Raw genomic sequence first — 21,349 nt, forward strand, 5'->3', positions numbered from 1 at the left:
GATGGGTCCACTCAAGGACAAAGAAGGAAATACATACAGAGTAGGAGGACATGGGTGAGGTCCTTAATGAATACTTTGTGTTGGTATTCACAAAGGAGAAGGACATGGTGGACAATGAGTCGAGAGAGGGGTGTGTTGATAAACCAGGACATGTCAATATAAAAAAGGAGGAGGTGTTGGGTATTTTGAGAAGCTTTAAGTTAGACAAGTACCCAGGACCTGATAGGATCTATCCCAGAATACCAAGGGAGGCAAAGGGAGAAATTGAAGTGTCCTTTTACAAAATCTTAGTATCCTGTTTGGTCGCAGGAGAGGCCTTGAGAATAACAAACGTTGTTTCTTTGCTTAACAAGGTGACAGGGGTAATGCAGGAAATTACAGATCAATGTGCCTTATGTCAGTGATAGGGAAAGTATTGGAGAAGATTTTTAGATACAAGATTTACTCGTATTTGGAAAAATATAGACTAATTAGTGATTGGCTTTGTGAGGGGAGGTTGTGTCTCACAAAATTGAGGGATTGTGGCTAAGAAGTGACCTGATAGAAGTTTTCAAAATTATGACAGGCATGGGTAGAATGAGGGATGCCATGAGGGATCTTGTCAAAGGCCTTGCTAAAGACCATATAGACAACAACTACCCCCTGCCCTTATCAATCATCTTTGTCACTTCCTCAAAACATCCAATCAATTTTGTGAGACACGACCTCCCCTGCACAAAGCCAATCACTAATTAGTCCATATTTTCCCAAATACGAGTAAATCCTGTACCTAAGAATCTTCTCTAATACTTTCCCTATCACTGACATAAGACACAATGGTCTGTAATTTCCTGTATTACCCCATGGGTAAAATCTTTTTTCCCAGTAAAAATGTCAATTACTAGGGGACATAACTTTAAGGTAAAAAGGGGGAAATGTGAGAGGCAGGTTTTTTTTACAGAGAAGGCAGTCAGTGCCTGGAATTCATTGCCAGACGGGTGTCATAGAGTCATACAGAACAGAAAGAGACCTTTCGGTCCAACTCATTCATGCCAACCAGGTTCCCTAAACTGAACTTGTCACATGTGCCTGCGTTTGGCCCATTTCCTTCTAAACCTTTGTTATCCATGTACCTGTCCAAATGCCTTTTAAATGTTGCAATTGTACCAGCCACCACCATTTCCTCTGGAAGTTCGTTCCATATACGCACCACCCTCTACATGAAAATGTTGCCACTCAGGTCCTTTTTAAATCTCTCCCCTCTTACCTTAAATCTATGTCCTCTAGTTTTCGACTCCCCTATCCTAGAGAAAAGACCTTGGCTATTCGCCTTACCTATGCCTCTCCTGATTTTGTAAACCTCTATAAGGTCACCCCTCCGACACTCCAAGGAAAAAGATTCCTGGCCTATCCAGCTTCTCCTTATAACTCAAATCCTCCAATCCTGGTAATACCCTGGTAAATCTTTTCTGCACCCTTTCCAGTTTAATAACAACCTTCCTACAGTAGGGTGACCAGAACTGTACACAATGCTCTAAAAGTGGCCTCACCAACATCTTGTACAGCTGCAGCATGACATCTTATACTCAATGCTCTGACCAATGAAGGCAAGCAAGCACATACAATAGCAATGTTAGAGAGGCATCTTGACAGGTACATGAATAGGGAAGAAATATAGGGATATGAACCATGTAGAGGCAAATGGTTTTTGGTTTAGAAATGCATCATGTGTCAGCATATGTGGGCCGAAGGGCCTGTTCCTGTGTTGTACTGTTCTTTGTAGATCCTTTGGTGCAATTTTCTCAGGAAGGTGTCAATCCTGTCATTCCATTAAAAACGTCCTGTAATGGCTGTGTTTCTGTACCCAAGTACTATTTCTGGTGCTAGGAAGGTCTGACCAGTGAACTGTAATAAGAAATATAAAAGCAGTTTCACTTCATTGCAATAAAAAGTCAATCTGAATCTGTAGAGGTAGGAAGTTAATTGTAGTCACATACAGTCACATAAGATGTAACAACTGTGTTTCAAAGAGCAATTTTCTAGTGAGGAGCAACACAAATGAAGTGGCATTATTGTTTTATGTTTTGACTTTGACACCGAGTAAAAATTATTGAATTTAAACTGTGCTTAATATTGTCCATTTCATATTTATGTTTGGTCTATAGCTTGAGCCACAGTTTGATATTTTGAATATTTTACTACATTAGTTAAGGACATTGCAGTATCTCCACTAAGATAAACTACGATAACAAGGGCTTTTAAATCTCACTACATTCATCTAAATTATCGGACAGTTAAAGCCACACTCTGACTGAGAAAAAAACCTATTTACATAATTGGACAGGAATGCCAAATTTCTCACTTAAAAACCCAAAAATTCAACAGCAACTGTCAATGATAGAAACCCACTCTGTACTAACTATTTTTATATTCCAATAACTCAATAAGGGAGTCAATAACTCCTTTACGCTGATAGATCAATTCATTTCTGGCAAGTGCAGATAATTAGCCTTAAAACTATAATGAATATAATTAGGACAAGTCTGCCTTGGTCAGTTTCTACTTTCTAGGCTTAGCCACTGGAAAAGGGTTTATCACATTCAATCTGATTTAATTAAATGTCAACATATTCTTTATGTGAAAGGATTGAGAAAATCTTATTAATCCACAAAATGCAGAGGCCCACTTACTGGTTACTGTTTTGCTGCAATTTTCATTGAGATCAATTGAATAATTTCAGGGTAAGAAAGTTAATCAGTGGAAGAAATACAGTTTTTTTTGAGCTTCATAAACTGAAAGGTGTGCTAGTTTGGAGCGGATAATTTAAATAGTAGCATTTTCTAAGTTAATGCAAATCTTCAAACAGAAGGCATTATAATAAAGGAAAATTTCCCTCAAGTTACTGCTTTATTTTAATTTGAAAAATGGGCATCAAAACTTTCAAACCTTATGCCATTCATTATTCATGAAAAGCAAGATGAATGCTGCTGTTCGAATTGCAACAGCTTAATATTATCCTCCTGGTAATCTACAGCGTGGGTCAGATGCTGAGAATTTGCCTAGTAACTTATTCCAAGAGAAGTTGTAACTTGAGATAGGAGTCAAGTTCTATCTTGACAAATTGACAAATGGTATGATCAATGTGGTGTGTGGGTCCCAACACAGCTTGTCTAACCATGAAATTTTCACAAGATTGCACTGATAGTCACAAAGAACAAAGAAAAGAACAAAAAAAGTTACAGTACAGGAACAGGCCCTTCAGCCTTCCAAGCCTGCACCAACATGCTGCCCGTCACAACTAAAACACCCTACCCTTCGGGGGACCGTATCCCTCTATTCCCATCCTATTCATGTATTTGTCAAGGCGCTCTTTAAAAGTCACTATAGTATTTGCTTCCACTACCTCCCCCGGCAGCAAGTTCCAGGCACCCACCACCCACTGTGTAAAAGACTTGCTGCATACATCACTTTTAAACCTTGCCCCTCGCACCTTAAACCCATGGCCCCTGGTAACTGACTCTTCCACCCTGGGAAAAAGCTGACTGCCCAGTCTGTCCATGCCCTTCATAATCTTGTAGACCTCTATCGGGTCGCCCCTCAACCTCCGTCGTTCCAGTGAGAACAACACAAGTTTCTCCAACCTCTCCTCATAGCTAATGCCCTCCGTACCAGGCAACACCCTGGTAAATCTTTTCTGTACCCTCTCCAAAGCCACCATATCCTTCTGCTAATGTGGCAACCAGAATTGAACATAATATTCCAAATGCGGCCTAACTAAGGTTCTATAAAGCTGCAACATTACCTGCCAAATTTTAAACTCAATGCCCCAGCCAATGAAGGCAAGCATGCCATATGCCCTGTTGACTACCTTCTCCACCTGCATTGCCACTTTCGGTGACCAGTGTACCTGTACATCTAGATCCCTCTGCCTATCAGTAAGGGTTCTGCCATTTACTGTATATTTTCCATCTGGGTTAGACCTTCCAAAATGCATTACATTACATTTTTCCAGATTACACTCCATCTGCCATCTCTCTGCCCAAGTCACCAACCGATCTAGAGACAAGAGAATGATATTGTCTGATCCTGGTGAGAAGCATCCAGTCCTCTTGTCTGCATTCTTTCTTCCCATGGTATGACCTATGTTGCCTATTGCTTTCACTGCACCCGTTCAATTCTCTCAGAAAAAGAACTGCTTTTTGATCCACCTGAGTTTCTTGTGTAATTGTACTGACAATGAAAAATGCTGGAAATCACAGAAGGTCAGGCAGCGTCTATGGAGGGACAGCAAGCTAACATTTCCAGTCTAGATGACTCTTCATCAGAGCTGTGAAGAGTCTATTTGCATGCTGTACAAGTTTATGACTCTGCCTAACAGCACTGTGGGAACAGCTTCATGATATGGTCTACAGCACGTGGCTCACCACCATGTTCTCAAGGCCAATTATGGAAAGGCAATAAACAATGGGTTTGCCAGCAATGCAAATGTCTCATGAATGAGAAAACAAATTAAGTGTTGAACATATGGTGTACAAAAATCTCACATAGAGGAACTGAAAACCTTTCATTTGCAGAGAGGCTCCAGTATGATATTCCACCACATGATCCGTTCAGACATCAAAGGAATGTATAGAACACAGAGACAGAGAGAAAAAAAAGCACACTCAGCCAAGAGAAAGCAACAATAACCAAATCAGGAGCAATTTACTCCCATTCACCATGCAAAGAATAGACAGTAAAATGCTGATCATAAAATCTTGTCACTGGCACATTCCAAGGTCCAGGGCTACATGCTGAGAGACACACTAAAGCTTGGGGCAGCTGTCACCAACGAGCAGTGAGGAAAGACCACCAACTAAGGTCTTTCTGTCGCTGTTAAGTGGGGGTCCGTTCAGTTATCAGACCCTCCTGGTGCCTCAAATATATGTAAATATCATCTTGTACAAGTAAGAGATGCCTTGGGTTTGCTTTTTCATATGCTACTGTACAGACCTGAACTGCTATCATGAACTATGTATGTCTACAAAGATTATTTTTATGAATAAGTATATTTTTGTAATTCAAAAAGTCACTATATGCTGACCACAACTCTACTTTAATATTTAGATCTAAGTCATCTAAGTGAACTAAGTGTTCTAAGTCATAGAACATTGCATTGGTAGCTGTTGTATGTACAATACTACATCAGCTGTCAGAATGTTTGCCCAACCTCACTAATTCCATCACAGTGCTACAATTTTTTTTCTTTCATTCATGGGATATGGGCGTTGCTGGCCAGGCCAATATTGATTGCCTGTCGCCATTGCCCAGAGGGCTCCCATTGGTCTGGAATCACATGTAGGCCAGACCAGGCAAGGATGGCAGATTTCCTTCCTGAAAGTGAGACAGACGGATGCTTCTGCCAACCAAGAATGGTTTCATGATAATCATTATATTCTTAACTCTAGATTTTCATTGAATTCAAATTCCACCATCTGTTGTAATGCGATTTGAATCCTGTTATCGGGGTAGAACATCTTTTGTTTGGAACACTGTTAACATATGATGTGAAAAGCCAGCAAATTAATAAACCCACTCCTTCCAACTTCCATTACAAGTTGCCGCAGTATGGATTCCCCATTCTCCCAACTATTGTCACCTTTACAAATCCACGCTTCAAATTCTGTGGCATCTGAATATATATATAGAATTTATTACTCATGTGGCCAGTCACCCTGCAGTTTAACACCTTAGTTCACATTGAAATTAAAATAGAAAGGTTTGCATTTAATGCCTCTCATAATTATCAGATGTTCCAAAGTAATTTACATCCGATAAAGTGAAATGCATTTACTGTTGTAATGAAGAACATGCGTGTTATGGGGTGGCACGGTAGCTCAGTGTTGGCAATGCTGCCTCACAGTGCCAGAGAACCAGGTTCAATCCCAGCGTCAGGCAACTGTATGTTTGGAGTTTGCATGTTCTCACTGTGTCTGTGTGGGTTTCCTCTAGGTGCTGTGGTTTCCTCCCACAGTCCAAAGATGTGCAGGTTAGGTGGATTGGCCATGCTAAATTGCCCATAATGTTTGGGGATGTCAGGTGGATTAGCCATGGGAAATGTGGGGTGACAGGATGGGGGTTGGGTGGTGAGTCTGGGTGGGGTGCTCTTTGTTGGGCTGAATGGCCTGTTTCCACAGAGTGGAGATTCTAATAGTAAAACTTACAGCCAGCAAACTCCCACAATCAGCAAGGTGATAATGAGCAGATTGTTGAGATGTTGATTGAGGGATACAAATTGATCAGACACACAGGATAACTTCCCTTGGTACTTCTTGCACTCCCCTGACAGGGCAGATAAAGGACCATTCATTGAACATCCCATCCCTCAGTTCTACACTGAACATCAAACAATACTGTTATGCTCAGGTTTGTGAGTGGGACCCAGAGACACACATCCTGCTTAATAAAGAACAACTATATGGGTCACAGCTGACCAGTGACTTCATGGTTCACTCTCTGCATAACGGAGAACAAATCTCAGGTGGAGTTTATGACAGAACTCCAACATTTGGGAATCATTCAGATGTAGAATGAGAATCATACAGTTAAAAAATTGGTAGAATTTAAACATATTTGTTACATATGTATGCATTTAAAATATATCTATATACATACACAAATTACTAGTATAGATTTGAAATGCTTCCATTTATATTGACCCATATTCTCTGCTACTGTTCCCTCACTAGCCCCACTGGTTGTCAAAGAATGACTGAAACCTAGTGAAACAGGAAGACTTTTCTGAAGGGAGTAGGCTTGACTCTGTAGCTGCACCACAAGAATAGTGGGCAAGCTCATCATTGGACTATAGAGAGGTTTGAAAATGTGATATACAACATCTTATGAAAAAAAACCCTCAAAGGCTTAAAAGGTGTGTAAGGAGTAACTTGCAAACAGGGACGCCTCTGCAATGTTGGCTCAGGACCTGAACACACCTACTGAATCATCCACTGAGGATACTCAGTCGTTGCTCCAGGGTGAATGCCACTTGGGTGATAAACCATCAATGTATATTCAGATGCAACAGAATTTGAAGCTTAGATTCTTAAAGGTGGCATCAGTTGGGAGAATGGGAGAGTCTTACTGGTGTATCTTGTAATGGAAGTTGGAAGGAGTGAACTTAATGAATCTGCTGGCTTTTCAGGGACCCACAGTGGTTCACTGGTTGGCACTGCTGCCTCACAGTGCCAGGGATCCTGGTTTGATTCCAGCCTCTGGCAGTTTTCCGTGTGGAGTTTGTGCATTGTCCCCACGTTTGTGTGGGTTCCCTTCTGAATGCTCTGGTTTCCTCCCACAGTCCAAATATGTGCAGGTTAGGTGGACTGGCCATGCTAAATTGCCCATAGTGTCCAGGGGATGTGCAGGCTAGGTGGATTAGCCATGGAAATGCAGGATTGCAGGGATAGGCTAGGGGGATGTGTCCATGTGAAATGTTCTTTGGAGGGTCAGTGTGGACTCTATAGGCCAAATGGCCCGGTCCTACACTGTAGGAATTCTATGATTGTAAAGATACGCTGTGGGAGCGTAACTTCCTACTGGAGGGGAGAATGTGATGGCTGAAATTAGGTGGAATGTCACACAGCTGGGGGGTCCTTTTTGAGGCTGAGTTCCCTATTCTGCCTCCTCTTTGATGAAGGTACATTGTAACCCTCAGCGAGCAAGAGTGTACCACTTGCTGCACATGCACACAATTACTGCAAAGTTGACCTGCCTCATTTAGGCCTCTTTCCACAGAAAGTTATCACTTCACAACGGAATAAAAATTCAGAAGGTAGCCCATAGTATAACTAATATTGTGGAATGAAATGCTTCTTGATCAATGAGGTCTGTTAAATACCAGTCACAGCAGATATGCAGATAGTTGGTCTACAAGCAGAACATCAAAAGAAACTTATCCACAGAGCTCAATCTCCCTACAGGTGGGTGGCTAGGAAGTTCTGACACACCTTTCTGGCTCATCAAACCATAGCCCTGGCATCTTGGCATCTGCAGGGACCCTTCAGCACTTTCTCAGGGTCCTCGTAAAGGAATTAACCAAATTTGTGACTAAGTTGAGATGTAAGTTCATAGAAAATCCTTGTAATAAAAAGCATTATATCCAGCATTCGAATAATTGTTAGAAAAGCACGTAATTTTGAGAGCGCGAGGGTTAGCCAAACCCCTCTGACAGAAACTGGGCAGGAGAAGTATTGGAACTGTTAAGAATTCATGAACGTAAAGAGTTAAAATTTGTTTTGTAAATGTACAAAGAACAACAGCCTGTCTCCTTCCACCAAAGTCAGAAATTTAAGACAACGTTTTAAAAAGGGATGCATGGATAGAGAATCCCTACAGTACGCTATTCAGCGTATCAAATTTGCACCAACACACCAAACAGAATCTCACCCAGATCTACCCTATCCCACATTTACCATTACTTACCCACCTAGCCTGCACATCCCTGCACGTTACAGGCAATTTAGCATGGCCAATCCACCTAGCCTGCACGTCTTTGGACTGTGGGAGGAAACCAGAGCACCCAGAGGAAACCCACGCAGACATGGGGAGAGCGTACAAACTCCACACAGACAGTCACCCAAGACTCCTGTTGTAAGAAAAACCAAAAGAACTGCGGGTGCTGTAAATCAGGAACAAAAACAAGGTTGCTGGAGAAGCTCAGCAGGTCTGGCAGCATCTGTGAAGGAGAAAACAGAGTTAACGTTTTGGGTCCGATGACCCTTCCTCAGAACTCCTGTTGTAGTGTCTACTTATAAAATCTTATCTAATCCCCACTGCAGATCACCTCTTTTTGCTCTTGGCCTAGCCCAAGGTAGCCAATTTCAGTGATCCTGTTCTTTCATATTACACTCCATCACCCAATGATACTGGCAATTAATTGATCAAGGCCTGGGCCACAGCTATTCATGATGTATAATAATGCTGGAGCAAGAACCAAATGCAAATTTTTGCTGACAACGCAAAACTGGGTGGGATTGTGAATGGTGAAAAGGATGCAAGGTGTTTTCAAGGTGATTTAAACAAGTTCAGTGACTGGGCAAATAAATGGCAGACGCACTGCAAGGTATTTAAATGTGATTCAAACACACATTGGTGTGAAAAACAGAAAGGAAGAATATTATATTGAAATGGTGATACAGCTGCCTTTCTACTTGTATTGACTAATGTTCAGGACACCAATATCCCTTTGTACATCCAGGCTTCCCAATACATCAATAAAAAACAAAAAAACTGCGCATGCTGTAAATCCGAAACAAAAACAGCAATTGCTGGCAAAGCTCAGCAGGTCTGAGCAGCATCGTTAACTGAGGAACTCAGAACTGAGGAAGGGTCACCGGACCCGAAACGTTCACTCCGATTTCTCTTCACAGATGCTGCTAGACCTGCTGAGCTTTTTCAGCCATTTCTGTTTTTATTTCTGATTTACAGCATCCAGTTTTTTTTTGGTTTTTATTGAAATGATGAAATATTGGGAAATGTGGATGTACAAGGGGATATTTGTGTCCCAAACACTAGTCAATACAAACAGACAGGAAGCAACAGTAAGCAATTAGGAAGACAAACAGTACGTTGACCTTCATTGCGAGAGGATTTGAGATCAGATGTAGGGATGTCTTATTGCAGTCATACAGGGCCTTAGTGAGGATCTGTTTGAGATGTATAGAATTCTAATAGGGCTTGACAGATTCCATGCAGGGACAGTGTTTTCCCTGGCTTGGAAAGTCTCAAACCTGGAGACGGTCTCAGGATACAGGATGGAGCTTTAGGACTGAGCTGAGGAAACATTTCTTTATGCAATGGGTAGTGAAACTTTGGATATCTCAACCACAGAAGGCCGTGGAGACCAACTCACTGCATGTATTCAAGAAAGAGATAGATACATTTTTAGATTTTAAAGGCATCAAGGTAATATGGAGAGAAAGTGGGAAAATGGCTTTGAGATTGGGTGTCAGTCATTATCATACTGAATGGCAAAGCAGGCTCAAAGGACTGAATAGCCTACTCTTGTTCCTAATTTCTATTTTTTCCAGCTTCTATAAGCTGATTCTACTGAATTATAGGGATAAATTTTACAACTCATCATGGGCTCAAAAACATTTTGCTTTATGTTTAGGTTATTGGCTAAATTGGCATTGGTAGGCTCTCCTAATCGCTATCCTTCCCTTTCTTGGAGGCGGTCTCACTCATTAAAGGCTGGTTTGTGGTCTCGAGTGTTTGGAGGGAGACTTTCAAGTTTGTCCAGTAGATGGCAGCCAACTCTAGGGTTACCTGTATGCAGAATGCCACCAATATCAACTGTGAAGGGGATATTATCATAAGTATCCCATTACCTTCCAGGTTGGTGTATTGGTTTAAACAACAAAGACACTATAAAAATGGAAGCTGTTAATGTACTTACAATTACCTTGATATTCTTTAAACCAGTGCACGAACCTGGAAGGTAACAACATACTTGTGATAACGTCCCCTTCACAGATCACATTGTACATTGGTGGCACTCTGCACATAAGTAACCTTGGAGTTGGCTGCCATCTACTGGACAAACACCAGGCAGCAGAAACGAGCCTTTGGTGAGTGAAACTGACTCCAAAAAGGGAAGGATTGAAGATAGAATGGTAATTTATTGTCACTTGTATTTTTACAAAAAATGCAGTGAAAAGTGTTTAAGTTGTGAGAACGATTAAAAGGAGAGTCTGCCAACGCCAATTCAGGCTATAACCTAAACATCATAAAAGAATCATCTTAATAAATGTTTTTGAGACCATGATATGTTGTAAAATTTATCCCAATTATGCAGCAGAATCAACTTATAGAAACTGAAAAAAATAGAAATTAGAAACAAGAGTGGGCCATTCAATATCATAGTGACTGACACCCTATCCCAAAGCCATATTCCCACTTCCTCTCCACATGCCTTGTACAATCTAAAAATGTAGCTACCTCTTCCTTGAATACATTCAGTGAGTTGGTCTCTGTGGTCGAGATATCCACAGTTTCACTATCCTTTGAGTAATGTTTCCACATCTCAGTCCTAATAATAATTTGGTCATCAGTAAAGCAGTCAAATTGGAGGAAGTGAGGTGGGCCCAGTGGTAAAAGAGATGGCACCTACAGAATGGCAAACCCTACAGTGGTGGGTCCGATGCAGATGGCAGCAAATTGGTGGAGGAGCGGTATCGATGCACATGTTACCGCTGAGTCAACTCAGGGCTCATGGTGGAGGCAGTGGAATGAAGATAGACTCTCACTCAGCTCTGTCTTTTTATTTTTCATCTATTCAAAATGGCACCAGATTGCGGTAACAGTTGAAGCTTTTCTCTGTTTTTCACTGTATAATTCACTGTAAAATGCAAGTGACAATGAATCATTCAAAAAGGAAACGTGTAGGAGAGACATAGGGATCAAAGCGTATGAATTTTTTTTATTCATTCACAGGATGAGGGAGATGCTGGCCAGGCTAGTATTTATTGCCCATCCCTAATTACCCAGGGGGTGGTTAAGAGCCAATCACATTGCTGTGTGTCTGGAGTCACATGTGGGCCAGGCCAGGTAAGGATGGCAATTTCCTTCCCTAAAGGACAGTAGTGAACCAGATGGGTTTTCCCCAACAATCGGTAATGGATTCGTGGTCATCATCAGACTCTTAATTCCACGGTTTCTTTAAACTGAATTCAAATTCAAACCTGGGTCCCCAGAACATTACCTCAATTTCTGGATTAACAGGCCAGCAATAGTACCACTAGGCCATCATCTCACCCTAAGCAAGTGAAACATGAGAAGTCTAATAAGCAGGCAGTCTGAACAAATGCACTTCCATATTTCAGCTCCCTGCTACCAGATGGAAACATTCTCAATGAGATAACTATATAGAGCTGGGAGGTAAAGAGGGTGTTGATCTCTCCTCCTCCATCTGGATGTTTGATCAGTATAAATGATTCTCAGGTCACAGATCAAGAAGTCCAAACATGTTATGGCCCAGCAATTCAGGGGTACCTATTTTTAATGAGGTCAAAAGCTCACCTGGTAATCGCAGTTCAGAGTTCATTGTAACAGAGGTGGGCACAATTCAACATTCACCTGGCAAAGACTAATTGGGCTGCAGTTTGCTTTCAATCTAGGGCAGTATTCGAAGTTCACTTTTTCTCTATTCTTCTAAATATCTTAATTTCCCTTATCAGATTTACACTGTGACATTCTAGGCTCAGAAGTTTATACTTTTCTCCAGACTTTCAGCACTCTGACATCAGTTCTTGTTTATCTCAGCACTGTCTCCTGCTTGGATTCTTCTTTCTTGGTAATCTCAATGCAACATTCAAGGTGTGGTCTGGCCAGAACACTGTTCCCTACCTCCTTTAATCCACACTCTATATCACAAGCTTTAGAATAGAAGTTTATAAAATAATGAGAGGTATGGATAGAGTCAATGGTAGTTGTCCTTTCCCTAGGATGGCAGATTTCAAGACTAGGGAGCACATTTTTAACATGAGAGAGGCATTCAAAAAAGACATGAGAGGCAATTTTTTTTAAGAGGGTGGTTCGCATGTGGAATGAACTTCATGAGGAAGTGGTTATTGTGGGTAACAATTACAATGTTTTAAAGAAATTTGGATAAGTACATGAATAGGAAAGGTTTAGAGGGACATGGGCCAAGAACCGGCAAGTGGGACCAGTTTACTTTGGGACTATGTTCGGCATGGACTAGTCGGATCTGTGTTGTATGACCCTATGCTGCTGAGCAATAGTGGGGTTTGGTGAGCACCATATTAGCATCAATTAGCAGAAAGATCCCACAGTCTTTCTCAGGTTCCTCCTGTTACTTCAACACCATTCATGGACCGTGGATGCCATTTTTTCTTCTGATGTTCAGCACTTTACATTCATTCATATTAAATTGTGTCCTTCACTGTTCTGTCAATTTGTGCATCTTGTCCAAGTTACTCTATATATTATGGGTTGCCCTTTTTGATTTGACTACTCTTATAAATTTGGTATCCTCTGCAGATGTTACCACTTTGCACTGATTATTGAAATCCAAACCACAGGGGCTGTTGTGGTGCAGTGGTAGAGTCTATACATCTGAGCCAGGAGGCCACCGTTCGAGTCCCACCTGCTCCTGAAGTGTGTAATAGCATCTCTAAAAAGGTTGGTCAGAAAATATCTAAACCCAAATCATTAGGGGTTTTATGTGGCATGGGGGTAGTATCCCTACCCTTAGCCCTGAAGGACTAGGTTCAGGTCTTACCTGCTCCAGATTGTCATAACATGCCTGAACAAGTTGATTAAAAATATTGAAATCTAAGTCACTGAGCCCTAAGACTTCTGCACTACTTCCCCTAACTCTGACTTAAATTGTCAATTAAAAATTCATTGTTCCTTACTCCACAGTCATATTCTTGCCATTCCCAATGTTTAACCTGAATCTCCGATGCTTTGTTTAACTTTTATCCTCTTACTTGGAACTTCACTGAAAGTCTTTTGGAAGTCGAGACCTAGGGTTATCTGGACTCCACTGGAGCCTTTGCCAAGGATGATCAGGGGTTTGTCAGGATTGGAATTATTGGTCCAACAGAATTGTAAGTCCATGGGTATGTCATGAATTTGAGGCTCTCTGTTTTACAAATTAAAAATAAGCATTTTGTCTATGTACTGCCTCTCACTGTCATTGACATGCAATGTTGCACCAATGCTAATATCTAGAAGTCAGAGGACAGTCCAATTCGTTTGAGAAAAATAATAATCCTAAGGATAAAACTAGCAATAGCTATCAGAGTTAATTTCAGAGCATTCAGAAGATATATTGTTATGAAGTCTCTCTCTGAGAAAGTTCAATTAGCAAACACATTTAGATTAACAATTACATGGTCCATGAATCTCTCAGAATGGCCATCTCTGACTTCAATATTCAGATATAACAAAACATTTAGGTCTGTCATCAATAAAGGAACCATGTAAGAGATTCGTATGTTTTCTTTCTTTTGTCTTCACATATACACGGGCTGCCAGAGAGCATTATATTCAAAGGCTTTGCATTATAACTGGTGTGATCGTGGCCAAATCTTTCTTTGTGAGTTCTTTTAAACTGTGAAGTGTATTGCTGAAGTTAAAATTAAATGATAAATAAATAATATTGACAGTTAAGTACCTGCCAGAGACAACCTCTGGGGGCTACTGAGAACATAGCCTGTAAACAGAATGTAATAGGAAGCAGCTTCTCTCCTCTAAAGAAAGCTTGTCTCTTTATGGAACATAGGAACAGGAGTAGACCATTCAGTCCTGCCTGTTCAGCCTGTTCACCATTCAATGAGATCATGGCTGCTTTGTGGCCTAACTCCACATACCTGCCTTTGACCTATATCCTTTAGCATCTTTGCTGCACAAAATAAATCTTAGATTTAAAATTAACAACTGACCCTCCATCCACTGCAGTTTGTGGAAGAGCGTTCCAAACACCTACCACCCTTTGTGTGTCAAAGTGCTTCCTAACATCTCTCCTGAATGATCTGGTGCCAATTCTCAGACTATACCCCAAGTTCCAGAATCTCCAACAATTGGAAATAGTTTCTCTCTATCGGTCCTGTCTTTTCCAGTTAATAACCTGAAAACTTCAATCAGATCACCCCTTAACCTTCTAAATTCAGAATTTCCATGCTGGCATTTCTGTAGTAACCAAGGGAAATGCAGGAGACAATGCTTTTCATAGTCCTTTACATATATATTTTATACATATATATATATACTACATATATATATATTCAGATTCTTAGAGCTTCAGTACATTATTGTTAGCACATTAACTCTGAATTCCAATTAATTATTTCTAAATAATGCAGTTTTAATTTTTAACCCTTTCTTTGTTCACTTTGGTGGATATCAATGTTTTCTAATCAACTTGTTCAGAGGTGTTTGTACATACATCTGGGACTTGAACCCAGGGCTCCTGCCTCAGAGTAAGAGCACGACCTGGACGTGCATGCTTTAATGCCCTTTTGGCTTTCTCCCTTTCTGATTCTGATCCCTTGACAGAAGATAATATCTTAAATCAAGACATCCAATTGGGTGATCGATCTGACTCTAGCTATTGTGGTCATTTCTTGATGTCAATCGGGGTTGTCTCTAAGTACATGCCAGCTATGGAAGCAATAATATAGCTGCAGCTTGAAAGACAAGGAGAAAGCAGGCCATTGTCCAGCTCAACTGCTGTAGGCAGGGTGCATGCTGGCTGGACATTATGTCCTGGGATGTTTCGTGTGCCTGAATCTGCTTAGTCATTGGAATTGTCTTATTTAAAAAAAGCAATGGGAGTCCCTGCGAAAATGGTCCTTGGTCAGAATTCTCCTTCCTGTAATCCATGTTCCTGCCGTCTGATTTTGACCTTACATGTTAGTCCACTTCAGCTGGTTACATTTTAACATAAGTATAAATACAGGTCACATTTTAAAAGAAAGACAAAGGTCCTATAGCAAGATAGAAAGACACACAATATCAAAAATACCTTCCTGGGAGTTGCTGTGGGAGTCCACAATATTAATCCCAGATCCCACGAAATCTCATGTCAAACATTGGTATAACCTGACATTTAAAAGCACAGGCAGCCCAAAGTTCATGAAGCAAAAATTCTTTATTTCACTGGTGTCAGGCTACTAGAAATATGAAGAAAAAAATAATTTTAAACAAGGAAGATGCAATCACCTTCCCTCCATTACATGGTCAGAAGTCAGGATGTCTGCTGATGATTGTATAATGTTCAGCACCATTAGTGGCTTCTCAGAAACTGAACCAGCCCACATTCAAATGTAGAGGTAGTAAAAACTGCAGCTGCTGGAGTCAGAGATAACACAGTGTGGAGCTGAAGGAACACAGCAGGCCAGGCAGCATCAGAGGAGCAGGAAAGTTGACGTTTCGGGTCGGGACCCTTTTCCCGCTAATAAAGCAAGTAATGTCTCTGTCATGTAAGTACCATAAAATGACCATCAAAAACACAGAATCTAATTTCAGAGAGAACCTAACTTAATATTCAATAGCATTGCCATCACTGAATCTACCATGATAAACATCCTGATAGTTATCATTGACTAAACTGGAGCAACCACATAAATGTTGTGCCTAGAATAGCAGGTTAGGGCCAGGATTTTCTTATGGTGGGTAAGTCTCCTTATGTCTCCCAAGTCCAAAACAGTCATGGAATACTATCCACTAGCCTGAATGAGCAGCTCTGACAAAACCTCACATCATCCGGGACAAAGCATCCCTTTAATTAATAATTACCACTACCAACATTTACTCCTTCTACCACTACAAGGTACACTGCAGCAACTCACACAGGTTCCTTGGACCGCATCTTTCAAACCGACCGATAAGTACTTATGCATCAGATGCATTGGAACAACACCATTTGCAAGGTTCTCGCAAAGTCATACACCATCCGGTCTTGGAGCTATATTGCTGTTCCTCACTGTTGTCAGTCAAAATCCTGGAACTTGTTCCCTAACAATTCTGTGGGTATTCTTACACCCCCATTGGTTCAAGGAGGCAGCACACCAACAGCCTCTCTAGGGATGGGAAGTAAATGGCCTAATCAGTACTGTCAACATCGCCTGAATTTAACAAATAGGTAAAATGCTACTGATAAACTAGCTGTTTGACAAAAAAAAAAATGGAGCCTTAAAGTAAAACTATAACAATTAAAAGTGTAGAAATCACAGAATCCCTGCTGTGTGGAGGTAGGCCATTTGGCCCATCAAGTCCATGCTGACCCTCTGAAGAGCATCCTACCCAGACCGACACCACCACCCCCCCCAATCCCTGCAATTCCCATGGCTAATCCACCAAGGCTGCACATTCCTGGTTACTACAGAGCAATAGAGCCCGGCTGATCCACCTAACCCGCACATCTTTGGACTGTGGGAAGAAATTGGAGCACCCAGAGGAAATCCACGCAGGCATAGGGAGAATGTGCAAACTCCACACAGTCGTCCAAGACTGGAATCAAACCCAGGTTTTTGGCACTGTGAGGTAGCAGTGCTAACTACTGAGCCACCATGGGGTTAACTTTTTTGGAAAAAAAAGGATCAGTACTGAGGGAGTGCCACACTGTCAGAGGGCCAGTGAAGAGGAAGCACCATAATGTTGGAAAATCTGTCAATCCAGCTTTTCTTGTTTTCTATTCCTGATTTAACAGTCAAATTAGTGTTTTACATTAACAACTTCATTCAAACTGAGCATTAATAATTCAACTAATTAGTTGAAGAGATACAAGTTACTTGCCCTGTTTACACATGCTTCATGCTGATAGCCCATGTACACTGACATAAGAGTCAAGTCTAAGGAATTCTTGCTCACTGCTTTATCTGCTTTGACATGGCTGTGTAATGCTGTCATGTTACTACACTGATCTTCAGCCCAGACCATGCACTTAAGGCTCAAGAACAGGGCTTGATCAAATAATATTGCAAGCGGCAACAGTGCTGCAGCAAAAACTGATGTCAAGTAAAATGAGTGCAGGAGAAGAGTGTGCCTATTTTGATATTTTAAAAATTATTTAATTTAGATTAAAAAATATACACGTGCACACAAACATTTCAATGTCCCACAACATGAATTGCACATTATATGTCTTGCTAAGAGTGCAGAAGTTACTTTCTCCACAACCAGCTGGCATTCTCGAGATGTATTAAAATAAGTCTGAAGTGCACATTCCATTAACCTTTATTATTGAACACAAAAAGTATATACAATTTTACAACTTGCTATTATGACAACTACAAAAATACCTTGTCTTTTTTGTTTGGAACATTAAAACACAAATGTTGAACTCTGTCATGGCTTTTTTTTCTGTTTCTGAGACAAAAGGACAGGGAAGTAAAGTCCCACTCTCCAAAATCTAAGACATTCATTTTGTTTGAACAAGGTTTTGCTTTCTGAAAAACTACATGCTGTTGAAGGAATAACAAGCCTGATTTCAAAGTGTGAATGTACCTATTTGTAACACAAGCCAGATCAATAGAACAGGGCATTGCAGGGATGGAAGGCTCCGTATTATCTGCCTGTTAGTGAGGTAACTGCACAAAACAAGAAAGATGCCAAAAATAAAGTACAGCACTTTTCCCTTTTCACCACTTTTCTGTATCGGACTCTTGTGAGTAGGACCTTTATTATCTTGCTGCATTGCATTCATATTGTCTGTATATTTCACTATTAACTAGCTCCTCAACACGGACATGCTTTCGTGTAGCTCTTTTTACCTTCCCGTCCCTCTTTTGTCCCATGTACTTAGTATATCTCATAGCATAGCTGAAGTAACACCCTGTCTGCTTTTCCTACTATTAAAGGCAAAATAGTCTAAACTTCACCAATTTGCTGTATCAGAAAGCAAGGATGCTTCGAAGCAAGAGCAGAAAATGTTGGAACTAACCAGTGGGGTGCAACAGAATCTCTGCCAAATTGGCTTCCGTATCCACATTTGCTGTCTGATGTGTTCAGAATTTGAGATTTTCATTTTTTATTTCATATTGCCATGCAGTATTTCACTTTTAAATCAGTGCTGAAGCTCACCAGATAGCTTTAAAAAATGCTAGACTAATTGTTAAATGTTTTTGACTTATTTTAAGTAAGAAACTGCAGGACATTTCATGAATTTCCTACTTTGTACAGCTATCCCTAATGTGCAAAGAAATCAAGGCAAGGGAGAGTAAATCAACACTCTACCTGTGACATTTTGTTGACACCATTTGTTGTCAGATCCTGAGTCTCTGGCAAGGTTAAATCAAATACTTCACAAGTACATTTGCTTTTCTCACTAATGTATTTAAATATAACAATAGAAGTTACATGCTACTCCATCCTTTAAACAATCCTTGAAACTTCCTTCTTTGGCCAAGTTTTTGCGCATATATCCTAATATCGTCTTATGTGGCAGGATGTCAATTATTTTTTAGGACTCCTATGAAACACCTTTGAACATTTGAATGTGTTGAAGGGTGATATATAAATGCAAGTTGATACTTCATATGCCATTCTAGGTAGAGGAAAAACTACAGATAGATTCAATGAACAATTCCACCTACACAACCTGGTCAGCACTTCAACGGCAACAGTAATGTTAAGAATGAAATATGACCAAGCTGGGAAATCATACAGTGAAAGGGGATTTAAAGTGATGTCAAGTTGAAAGATTGATAAAAGCATAAGGAAACTAGGTTCGAGATTTATAAATACAAATACTGTAATTTGTTCATTTCTTTTATCCCAGAAACTATTCCTAATTTATTTTCAATTAACACTGGCAGCAGTTTAGTTCTTTGTAAGATTGAAACCAAATCTTTCATCTGCCATTGTCGCCTATTGTCAGACAAAAATAATCACAAGAATAAAGGCAAGTTTCCCACAAAAGGCACTTCCTTTGTGACGAACACTGCTGGTGTCAAGATAGAAATCCAAGCTTCATGTTCTTCTTTCTGTGCTGACTAGCCTCATGCGGGTTTCTGATAATGACACAGCCATACTGGACAAATCAGTTCAGCATCCTTTTTGCTTTGTTGCAAATTAACAAAGACAAATTTAAAAAGTAACAATGAAGTTCATCATAATGGCAATCATGCCAATTTTTAAAAAAATAAATACTACATAAATTTCAGCAAACCATTCTGGATAGCATTGGAGAAAGAAGAAATATTCCTGAGGCTCACACCAGTTATCAACTTCAAGTCCAAATAAAATTTTACTGTAGCGTAACTTTATTAGTGCAGGTGAGTAATTTGCAATTAGAGTTACTACCTTAAAACAGGAAGCAAATAGTCAGAAGACTTAACAGATTCTAACACACAAGTTGAAACTAAGAAAGCTGATTGTTGTTCATAGAAAGAAAATATGGTGGATGGGGGCAAAGAGAAAGAGATCCAACAGCAGTGTTCAAAATTATGAAGGGTTTTGATAGTAACAAATTCCATTGGCAAGAGGGTTGATAACCAGAGGACCAGAAGGTAATTCACAAAAGAATCAGAAGGGAACTACAAAGAGATTTCTTTTGCAGCTAGTTGCCAAGATCTGGCATTCTTTGTCTGAAAGGATGAAGACAAACTTAGTGGGTCATTTTCAAATTAAGATGTTAGAAAATAACAAAGTTTCTACAACATTCCAATATTAGTAACAGAACAGAGTGGTCAAGTGAAACTGAGGAGTATGACCTAACTTCAAAGATAGTTATCTCTGTTGGGGAAAAATGCCAATACATGTTCAAGCAGTTAAAGATCAGTGAAAGTTAGAGAAGGGCTAAAATTTGACAGGTCATTTCCACCCAAATCAGGTCACCAGGAAGCAGCCAGGCACCATGGTAGATACTCCGCTTCAAACAAGAGAGTTAAAAAAAACAATATACTTTGCTGTCTTTTTCGGGTGTGGTGAGACAATTTAGACTCGATTATTTAATTTGTTCACCATCCTTCACATTATTATTTAATTTAGAAGAGTCAAAGGGATATCGTGTTAAGAAAAAATATTTGTACAACTTTTGCTATTACTACTATTACATTCTGTTTCAAAATATTTGACAGTATCAATGCAAAGCATAAATAATGCAAACTCCAGTGTTCTCTCAGCATTTGTCATCTTTGCAATATTTAACAAGGCTACAAGGTCACAACATTGTGTTTTAAGCACGGCTGCGTCTTTTCCTGGCCAGGTTATTGCAGATTTCGTGAGCAACTTTTTAAACAGAAGATCAGAGAAAAATTGCTACACAAAGGTCTCACTTTACAACTTGATGGAAAAGGAACTCCCACAAGAACATCCATGTTCTGCCTGTGGATTGTTGATCACTTGAAATGAGCTTCGGATTAGTTCCTCACTGTAATCCACTGTCCCTCCCTTCAGGTACTCCATACTGTCAGAATCAACGACAAGTGAAACTCCATCCTGTTCAAAGACCCTAATTTGTAGAAGCAACCATAAAATTAATATTCAGACAGTAAAAATTAATATATTTTAAGATTCTTAATGTTAGACTAATCTTTTACTATTTAATTATGGGAAAACTGCAGTGTAGCGGTAATAGAACTGGTCTGGTAATCTTTAGGTGCAAGCTAATTCTCTGGGGACATGGGTTCAAATCCCTCCACAGCAGATGGTGAGGTTTTAATTCAAATCATATATCAGCAATTAAAAAGTAGTGCAATGGTGACCATGAAACCATCGTCAAAACCAATCTAGGGAGGAAATCTGCCGTTCTAACCTGGTCAGACCTATATAGGGCTTCAGGCCCTCAACAATGTGGCTGATTCTTAAAAAGCCCTCTGAAATGATCTAACAACCCACTCAGCTGTATCATTCCTGCTGGAAT

At 40.2% G+C, this 21,349-nt stretch overlaps 1 protein-coding gene across 2 annotated transcripts in view; it reads right to left on the reverse strand.

The window, feature by feature from the left end:
• Positions 1–1,613: 1,613 nt before the first annotated feature.
• isca2 (iron-sulfur cluster assembly 2) overlaps positions 1,614–21,349 on the reverse strand; it is a 37,728-nt gene continuing 17,992 nt past the window's right edge. The window contains exons 4-5 of one of the 2 annotated variants that reach the window (XM_048599624.1): positions 20,763–20,938; positions 1,614–1,884 (exon numbers count right to left, since the gene is read on the reverse strand). In XM_048599624.1, the coding sequence (XP_048455581.1) occupies positions 20,764–20,938 (175 nt within the window). In that variant the 3' untranslated portion in view covers positions 1,614–1,884; position 20,763. Of the gene's footprint in view, positions 1,885–17,705; positions 20,939–21,349 lie in introns of those variants that run through there. The other variant, XM_048599623.1, reaches the window with a different exon arrangement.

Source organism: Rhincodon typus, chromosome 8 (genome assembly GCF_021869965.1).
Source record: "Rhincodon typus isolate 14 chromosome 8, sRhiTyp1.1, whole genome shotgun sequence".
Taxonomy (NCBI): Eukaryota; Metazoa; Chordata; class Chondrichthyes; order Orectolobiformes; family Rhincodontidae; genus Rhincodon; species Rhincodon typus.